This window comes from Typopeltis vanoorti, chromosome 10 (assembly GCF_054136105.1).
Source record: "Typopeltis vanoorti isolate ZY-2024b chromosome 10, IOZ_Tvanoo_1.0, whole genome shotgun sequence".
Taxonomy (NCBI): domain Eukaryota; kingdom Metazoa; phylum Arthropoda; class Arachnida; order Uropygi; family Thelyphonidae; genus Typopeltis; species Typopeltis vanoorti.
Window position 1 is genome coordinate 20,419,637 of NC_143558.1, and position 10,166 is coordinate 20,429,802.

Sequence of the window (10,166 nt, forward strand, 5' to 3'; positions counted from 1 at the left end):
GCTGTAAAAGGAGTTAGAGATGATAAAGGTGACATGAAAATGGAAGAAAAAGATATCCTTGAAGTATGGAGTAATTACTTTGAAAAACTGCTAAATGAAACAAGCAGTTTTATATTCCGTTTCATACTTAGTGATATAACATCACGCGGCGTTTTCTAATTTTAACGGTCTATTGTTAGTATTCTAGCTTGTATTTTTTAAACTGTTCTTGTAATACCACTGACGATAGTCGGCTATTTCCAGACTGAAATATTTGGTTAAATAAATATCTTTCTTGTGATTACATGATTATATCATTCTGAAACAAGCAGTGATGATAACACAGTGGTAAAAAACACTGACCAGGCATGCAGTCAGGAATACATATCCATACTTGAAATAGAAAAAGCCATCAAAGGCTTAAAATGTGGAAAAGCAGCAGGAGTAGACCAGAAATATTCGACCAGAAATGCTGAAGTATGGTGGTATAAAAGTCTTACAGTGGCTGCACTGCATAGTTCAGAAAGCCTGGACAGAGGGACAAATTCCCGATCATTGGATTAGAGCTCTCGTAGTATCCATATATAAAAAGGGAAATAAAACTGAATGTGAGAATTAGAGATATTTCCCTACTGAGTGTTCCTGGCAAGATCTATGCAATATACTTGAGAAACGATTGAGAAGAATTGTGGAAATAAAGCTGGGTGAAGAACAAGCTGGATTCAGGCAAAATAGAGGCTGTCAGGATCAGATTTTCACTTTACGACAAATGGTCGCGAAAGCATGGGAATATAATAAAAATCTGTATTTAAGTTTTGTCGATTTGAAAAAGGCATATGACAAGGTGCTAAGAGAGAGAAGCTATTCAATACACTACAGTTATATAGTGTCAATGGGGCATTATATCAAGCAATACTTAGTCTTTATTTGAGTTGTAAGTCAGCAGTTAGAATTGAAGGAAGTACAGGAAGATGGTTTAATGTTAAATCTGGTGTGAGACAAGGATGTACATTATCCCCTCTGTTATTCATTATCTATATGGATCACATTATGAAGGAAAGTGGTATTAAACATGATATCAAAATTGGAGATGTTAATGTCAGCTCTTTGCTTTATGCAGATGATGTTATACTTCTAAATAATCCACTACAAGTCTGCAAGATTCAATTTAATGAACAGTTATTCATTAAATTGAATAACTGTTGTAATAGATATGATATGAAGGTCAGCAATAAAAAGACAAAGACAATGAAAATAGGCAGAATCATTGAAAATGTCAGCTGTGTTGTGAATGAAGAACCTGTGGAACAAGTAAAACATTTCAGCTACTTAGGCACGATTTTTAGTGAAGATGGTAAATTCAATATACAAATAGACAACAGAATCAGCAGAGCTGGTATGGTGGGAAGTCAATTGAATAAATTCATATGGAATAAGAGAGAAATTAGTTGGAAAACTAAATTAGCTGTATACAAAACAGTGTTCAAACCAGTTTTAACTTTTGGATCTGAGAGCTGGGTCAGAAGTAAAACACTTGACTAAAGACTAGAGACTGCAGATATGAGAGTCCTGAGAAAGATTAGAGGCGTGAACAGATGGCATCAATGGCAATATCATATTAAAAATTAGGATATTAGGAAAGAGCTTTATAATGTCAGCATCCAGGAATGCATTAGCAGAGCTAATTTCAGTTGGTATGGTCACTTAAATAGAATGGGCTAGGAAAGATTAGCAAAACAAGTGTTCTCTGCCAGGTTGGCAGGAAAACGACCCAGAGGAAGACCAAGATATAGGTGGATTGATACAGTACAAAGTGCCTTAGACGATAGAAATATAAGATCTGATAATGTTGGAGTCTTGACAAGTAACAGGCTGATTTGGAGGAAAATTGTAGATAAGAAGTTAGTAATGATGTAATTTTTTCATGTTGTACTATCATATCCTGTACACCCCTTGAGGGTACATGGCAGAAATTTGATGATGATTATAATATGGTACGTAGAGACTATAACGAATAGTGGAGATAGCATAGAACTTTGCACTATACTTGATTTAACATCATACCATCTTCCTATACTTTCCTCACTTCTATTAATGTGCGGTATAGGTATAATCTGTGAGTCATCTATATAACATTCCATTATGTCATACTGATATTCCTTATAATATTCTTTCAAATACTATTATTCCTAAATAATAATCTGCTGTTAGCAACACCTATTTGCCCTAAAATGCAGTTTATTATTCAATCACTTTTCCTTGCAACTATTTTTCTTAATCTTTTCTTAATTATGCTTTCTTAACTCTTTCTGGAAAATCAGTAAAGCAATTCTCATACTGTTTTATTTCCCTGTTTTTTTCTAAATTGGCTGCAAGCTCTACTACTGTTATCTATATTTCAGTACATTGACAAAACTCTCTTCTGGATTATGCAGTGCACAACCTGAAACACGATGTCATAAACGTTTGTCATCATATTTCAGGTTATATATAATTTCCAGCTTCCTTTTCAGTTTCTGGTGACTTTTGTCTACCATAAGAATTGATATGCTCTCCAGATTGCATTCCTGCCAGATATTTTCTGCTACTGTTCTATAACTTGATATAGTGGATGGTCAGGCAAAAACCACTTTAATAAAATTATGCTGTGTATTGAACACCAGAAAAGTTCCAACCTAAGTTCTGTAGTACCAATGTCAGCATTACAAACAGTAAAAGCTCAGAACCTTCATAAATTAAAGATAACAAGAAATTATATATTTGGTTTAATCCTTTATCCAAGTGTAAGCAAAGGGGTTTATGCCTGAACTGTTTCGAGGACTGCGGCAACTTGTATATAGAGGCTTTGCATTATGGGATACTTGCCTTAGTATCCCATAATGCATATACATTATGGGATACTTCATATACTTCATATATAATTCATATACAAGATGTCAGAAAGGATGGATAGCTGGAACCCACCTGAATCATGGAAGAGAATAACTTGTATCATGATGATTCGTGCCCGCCATCAAAATAAGGATATTACGACTGCTGCCCAATGCTCCCTGAATACAGTAAAAACAATCAGGCATGAACTAGAGACTTGCAATGGTGACTACGAGGATGTAGCAAGAAGAAATATCCCTAGCAGACGATCTGATTGCGTTCGTACAGCAGAATTCCTCGCAAATCTGCAGGAACAGGTGTTGAAGAACCCTGGCATTGGAATTCGGGCTTTGTTCGTGGAGTTGCTAACTGTAGTCAAGCCCTGGATAACAAGGGTAGCCAATGGTAGGCCGTATGTATGGCAGCAGGATTCGGCCCCTTGCCACACCTCTGGGAAAAGTCAAAAATGGTTGTCTGAAAATTTCTACGACTTCACCAGTCCAAATGTTTGGCCTCCAAACTCCCCAGACCTTAACCCCATGGATTATTTTGTATGGGGCGCAGTTGAAAAAGACACCAATTGCACTTCCAGTAATACAAAAGCCCAGTTAATGGATAAAATTAAAACAGTTTTTGCGGCCCTTCCCAGGGAGACTGTAGCATCAGCTTGTTCGAGGTTCCGAAGCAGAATTGAAGCTGTGATCGATGCTAATGGTGGTTATTTTGAGTAAATCTTGTTGATAGTATTGTAATTAACTCTGCCTGTAATGTTTTTTTGTCAATTCATTAAATTTAATAGATACAAAGAAGATTTTCTTTTTCCTTACGAAACTGTCAAATTTATCCCGAACACCCTGTACATCCTTGTCTCACACCAGATTCAACATTAAACCATCTTTCTGTACTTCCTTCAATTCTAACTGCTGACTTACAACTCAAATAAAGATTAATTATTGTTTGATATAATGCCCCATCGACACCATATAACTAGTGTATTAAATAGCTTCTCTCTTGGCACTTTGTCATATGCCTTTTCCAGGTCTAGTCTACAAAACTTAAATACAGATCTTTGTTATATTCTTATTCTTTCTAGACTATTTGTCGTAAAGTGAAGATCTGATCCTGACAGCCTCTATTTGATCTGAATCCATCTTGTCTTCACCAAGCTTTTCTTCCACAATTCAACCATTTCTCAGGTATACTTGTATATATCTTACCAGGAACACTCAGTAGGGATACACCCTCTGTAATTCTCACATTCAGTTTTATTTCCTTTTTTATATATGGGCAGTATGAGAGCTCTACTCCAATCATTGGGAATTCATCCCTCTGTCCAGGCATTTTGAACTATGCAGTGCAGCCACTGTAAGACTTTTATACCACCATACTTCAGCATTTCTGATCGAATATCATCTACTCCTGCTGCTTTTCCACATTTCAATCGTTTGATGGCTTTTTCTAGCTCAAGTATGGATATGTATTACTGCATGCCTTGTTAGTATTTTTTTTACCACTGTGCTGTCATTACTGCTTGTTTCATTTAGCATTTTTTCAAAGTAATTACTCCATACTTCGAGGATATCTTTTTCTTCCGTTTTCATGTCACCTTTATCATCTCTAACTCCTTTTACAGCACTCTTTCCTCCATTTCTAAGCATCTTCAACAACCTCCAGAATATTTTGTCACATTCTTGGTATTTATTTTCTATGTTCTTGCCAAAGTCCTCCCATGACTTTTGTTTATCTAGTTTTACACAGTGTTTAGCTTTTTTACATTTGTGTCTGTATTCTCTAAGAGCACAAGCTGACTAATTTGCCAGGAACTTTTGATATGCTTTCTTCTTTTCCTTCACTGCCTCTTTAACTTCCTGTGTCCACCATGGAGTTTTAATTTTTCTATCCTTGCAGACAACGTCACCACATGCCTCTCTAGCTGAATCAATCAGGATTTTCTTCAAGGCTTGCAACTGAATCTCCAAGGTTTGGTTCCTGTTCTCAAACTCTTTCATTTTTTCTTCAATAATTTTTGTGTATTTTAGTCTACAGTTCACATCTGAGAGCTGCTCAACTTTTATTCGCTTTAAAACTTTCTTATATGTTGTTCTTTTCAGTATGAAATTCAATTTTATCCTGCTCAAGACTAAATAGTGATTACTTTTAATTTTAAATCCTCTGTACATTCTGGTGTCCTGCACCAGGGAGAAACACATCACTATCAACAATTACATAGTCAATGAGACTTTTCTTATTCCTTGCCTCTTCTCTCCATGTTAATTTGTTGACATGTTTATGTTGGTACATGGTGTTAGTAATAACCAGTCCATGTCCTGAGCAGAAATCCAACAAATATTTGCCATTATTATTAGCTTTGCTCTTTTCTCCAAATTTTCCCAAAATATTTTTGTATGTCTGACAATCATTTCCTACTCTGCTATTTAGATCCCCAACAAGGACCTACTTTTCCTTTTTCATTGTGTCAGTTGCCTTTTCTAAAGCCTCAAAAAATTCCTCCATTTCTACCTTTGTAGAAACTTCTGTGGGACCATAGGCACAAATAAGTCTCATTGTCCAGTTTCCCATTCTCATATTTGCCCACATTACTCTACTTGAGACTGCCTGCCATTCAAGAAGATAAGCCTCGTATTTTGTGTTGAATACTATGGCTACTCTTTCTTTTCAAAAGTTATCCTTTGACTTATAGTCAAAGGATGACTTTTGAAAAGAAAATTTTTATTAACCACTTGGTCTGATTGGCCAAGTGGTTAGTTTATCCGCTCTCCAGCCAAACGGTTGTGGGTTCAAATCCTGCCATGGGCTTGGATGTTTGTGGTTGTCTGTGATAGTACTAGTGGTGGTGGTGAGCAGTAGATAGTGTTGATGTAGTTGCAGTTCATTTTAGTTGCTGGATTGAGTTGTGGAGTAGGTACTCTCCCTCAATGAGTCTTTGGACTCCCTGGAGATGTCACGTAATAATAATAATATCACATTCACCTGGATGAAATACGGTTATGAAATACTGCTCATTTTTTCAGAAATAGTAATAATATCCAGACACAAATGCACACACAATAAAATTGGCTTCCACTGTTTCTGGTTCCACTTATAATTCCACCTAATGCTGATCGAAGCACATATTCATTGCAGAATGTGTAATTGGTCTACGTTTATTTATTGGTCTGTTTTATCTACTTTTTTCCTTCTGTGAGTGATTTTATTCTTTCTTTAAAGTGTTTCAGCATGTCTTAACTCTCTTTCTATTGTCTTCCTTCCTATTGCCTTTCCCCTTGTTTTTAGCCATTTTTTGTCTTTCTTTTTATTGTATCGTAATAATTAATAACAATATTATAGCCACCTCTTCCTTGAAGATCAGTGGAATGATTATTTCTCAAAAATTTGGGTTTGCTGAATTTTTTACCTGTTTAAGCTGTTTAATAGTGTTTCTGCAAAAAAATAGGGTTGAATTTTGAGGCCTTTCCTCACATGCACACTGTAATAACCATTGTATTTTTAAGTATATCATCATAATGTGGTAATTGGAAAGTTACTAATATTATTGGTAAACTAAAGGGAAAATAAAATGTGATAGGTTAGTTCTTTCTTTAGATGTTTTAATTGAATTATTGGGATAGAAATTCATGGGAAATGAAGTTGGGAATTATGTTTTAATTGAACCATCTCGATGCAGAAGTGATGAAAATAGGAATGGAATGAAGTTACTTCTGGTAGCTCTAAGCAAAATGTCATTTGAGCATGTTACAATTTTCTACTTTTGGTCTTTACAAATTCAATATCAAATTTATTAATGACTTTCTTATAATGAACATGCTATGATCTTTTGTTGGTAATTAAAGTTGAGATAAACGAGATGAGTTCATTTTAGTAGATATCTGATTTTTTATTCTTTTGAGACTGGTATCGATAAATGGTACTATAATTGTGCATCATAAAAAAGCCTAAGCTACAAAAGCTTCACCAACTTTTAAAACAAGAGTCTAAATAAGAAAGAAGGATAGTAATTTTGTAGGTCCTGCCAAGTTATATTGCTATTATAATGGTAACAATAAGCCAAGAATAGTTATATGAAACTCTTAAAGTTGTGATTATTCACCATAGCTTTCCCATAGGCATGGGAAAGCCCTGATGATCCAATTTATCTAAACGTTTAGATGGACCAATGCACATAACACGTACTTAAAATTGTTAAACATATATTATGTGATATCTGATTGATAGCTATGCTTGATATATTTTTCTAATTATCCTTGAGATTGGAACTGATATTAAATATACTTCCTTAAATTTTATATTTACTTAAACAGGTAGAAATTCCAGAGCTAATACAATGGTTTACCCAGGATTTTGTGGAAGATGATGGATCAGAATTAAATAAAGCTCCTTATGAAGGATTATTAAATCTTTTGATATGCTTTCTTTCATCGGAGCAATGTGAAGCACTTCAGTACTTACTTTCTTTAGATGATGGAAAAGGCAAATATGGTAATAAATTATTTTCTAACTTGTAGTATAATATGTTTATACTTCATAGTCTCACTTGTACTGTATTTGTTAACATGATATTAATATATATGATTCCTATTTAATTTCAAAGAAGCGATTGGTAATAAGGGTAAAACAAGTCATGCCTGTATAAATATATGCTGCTGGCTTATATTTTTGTTTCCTTCAGCATCAGGATAAGTCAGAAATAAATGTGCATAATTTCAGAATACTAAATAGTTATAGAACTGCCAATTTGAATTTTTGGGTAAAATTCAGAATAAGCTTCCATGTACCTAGTAATGTTTTTACAATTAAAGCATTGACAATCGATATTTACCATATGATCTTATAAATACCACCCTTGCCTCAGTACACAATGCACTTCATCTATAATGGCACATGTAACTCACATTAATTCATTAGAAAATATTCTTTATATTAGCTGCAACATCCAAAATATGGAACAATTCCACTTTTATGTCCTACATCAACTCCTCCTCCTCACAGACAAAACTCCAAATGATTTAAATCTGAAATTGGCAGTCAATTTTGTGGATGACTACAACTCATCCATTAAAAAGGGATGTAATCGTTAAGATTCATATTCACTTCATGGGGGGAAAAAACATTAATGTTCTTCTTTTTCTTTCCTATGAAGTTCATACAATACTGTATAGCCAAGGAAATACATCATTTAACATCAACAACAGTTTGTTTAGAGAAATTATAGCTAAATAATCTATAATATAACCTTCAGAAATAAATGAACTAGTGAATGGATTTTAGACGATCCCACACCATACATTGACATTGCTGAACTGTGGAAAATTACTTTTTGCAAATAATGTTAGGATTTGTTACTAAAGATGTGAACTATTGATGTTCTTGACACTATCAGAGATGAATTGAGCCATTTATGAAATTTTATTAGCATATTATCCAGATCATATTATCCAGACCTAGTATAGAATTCTTTTCCATATAATTTGCCAGCCTGATTTGGCTGAGTGGTTAGCATATCTGCTCTCCAGCCAAAAAGCTGCAGGTTCAAATCCACCACAGGCATGGATTTTTGTGATTGTTTGTGAAAATACTAGTGGTGGTAGTGGCCAGTAGATGGTGTTGGTGTAGATGATGTGGTTTGCTGTAGTTGGTGGATAGAATGGTGGATACAAAGTTGCAGAGTAGATGCCCTCCCTTGATGAGTCTTTAGACTCTTTGGAGGTGTCACATAATAATAATTTTCTATATACTCTTTTGCAGAACACAAGAATAAGTCCTTCCTTCTGCATACATGAAAACTGATGTACCACCGTGATCTAGGAAATGTGATGCTCCATCACAATTTTTCCAACACATCATTGATATTTATTGACAGCGGGACTATTTCCATTGGGAAAAGCCATAATCATATGCCATATTGACATATTTCACATTAGAAATTTCAGAGGGTATGCAAATCCACATTTATATAAGCTGAGTTTGGCTGAACTCGCATATAAAACATCGGCTGTTTGTTATGAGACACAACAATAAGCTATACTGGCCTATTAATTGGATAAGCAATGAAACAACCATTGACCTCAAAATGGACAAATTTGCAGTATTGCATACTGAAGTCAAGGGGATAAAGGGAAGGCAGAAAACTAGTGGTATGCCTGGCTCTGAATTTGATTCACTTATTTTTTGTACATTAACCCAAATGTCTGTATGGAAAATAGATCAAATCATCTTATACTTCATATCTATGTTTTGGTTGACATAAATATATGTCATGGGAATTTGGGTGACTAATGATATTGAGAATAATTTAAAGGAGAGTGTTCAGCTTTTGTTAATGATGCTGAATTAGGAAAAGCAATAGTAAATATCAGTGATTTAAAGATCCTGCAAGATGATTTGTATAGACTTGTATAGATTTGTAATGGTTGCAAATTCACTCTGGCAAAGTAAAGATAAGCATTTTGTCTGAAGATATTGCAAGTTGTGTATTATATTGATAGGATCGCACTGTAAACTTGATGATGTTAGATTTCATTAGCAGTGAATAGATAAAATTCAAGGAATATATTACAAAAGTAGACAAAATGTCTACTTTTGCAATATATTTCATCCATTGTGCATCCATGCTTGGAGTGGATACAAGGGGATCATCCCTGAATGCTGAGTAAAAGTGTAGTTAGCATGTATACAAAGAACTAGACTGTTTGTTTGGAGAGCTGTGAATAAGTGGAATGGGTTGACAGGCAGTTGCAAGGTACTTTTTCAGCGAATGAATGTAAGAATAGGAATTGTGGGGTTAGTGTCAACCATTCATGTAGAATTTTGAGACTCCTTGGAGATGCTTAGTTAATAATGTTACATTCATATACACACAAATACATCACATCATTTATTATGTGTTCTTAATGTATAGTTTAAATACTATATACAAGGAATACGATTCACATCTTGTTCAGTACATATTTCAAAGCTTAGAGATTTCATTAGCATCAAATAGATAAAATTCAATGAATATATTACAGAAGTAGACAAAATGTCTACTTTTGCAATATATTTCATCCATTGTGCATCTATTCAGTATATAAGGATGAAATTATATTGTTATTATTGACAAAACTCCGGCCTGGTCGGCCGAGTGGATAGCGTACCCGCTCTTCAGCCAAAAGGCTGAGGGTTCAAATCCCACTGTGGGCATGGATGTTTGTGATTGTCTGTAGAAATACCAGTGGTGGTTGGCAGTAGATGGCGTTGGTGTAGTTGCGGTCAGTTGGTGATTGAATGGTGGAGACGGAATTGTATAGCAGGTGCTCCCC

The 10,166-nt window shown here is 34.7% G+C and overlaps 1 protein-coding gene across 1 annotated transcript in view; it reads left to right on the top strand.

Annotated features, from left to right (window-relative positions):
* The window catches only part of LOC150102212 (uncharacterized), a 104,792-nt gene extending 97,419 nt beyond the window's left edge, over positions 1 to 7,373 (top strand). The window contains exon 8 of the mRNA XM_090399524.1: positions 7,170 to 7,373. Coding sequence (XP_090255650.1) covers positions 7,170 to 7,373 — 204 coding nt within the window. The remainder of the gene's footprint in view (positions 1 to 7,169) is intronic.
* The last annotated feature ends 2,793 nt before the right edge of the window (positions 7,374 to 10,166 follow it).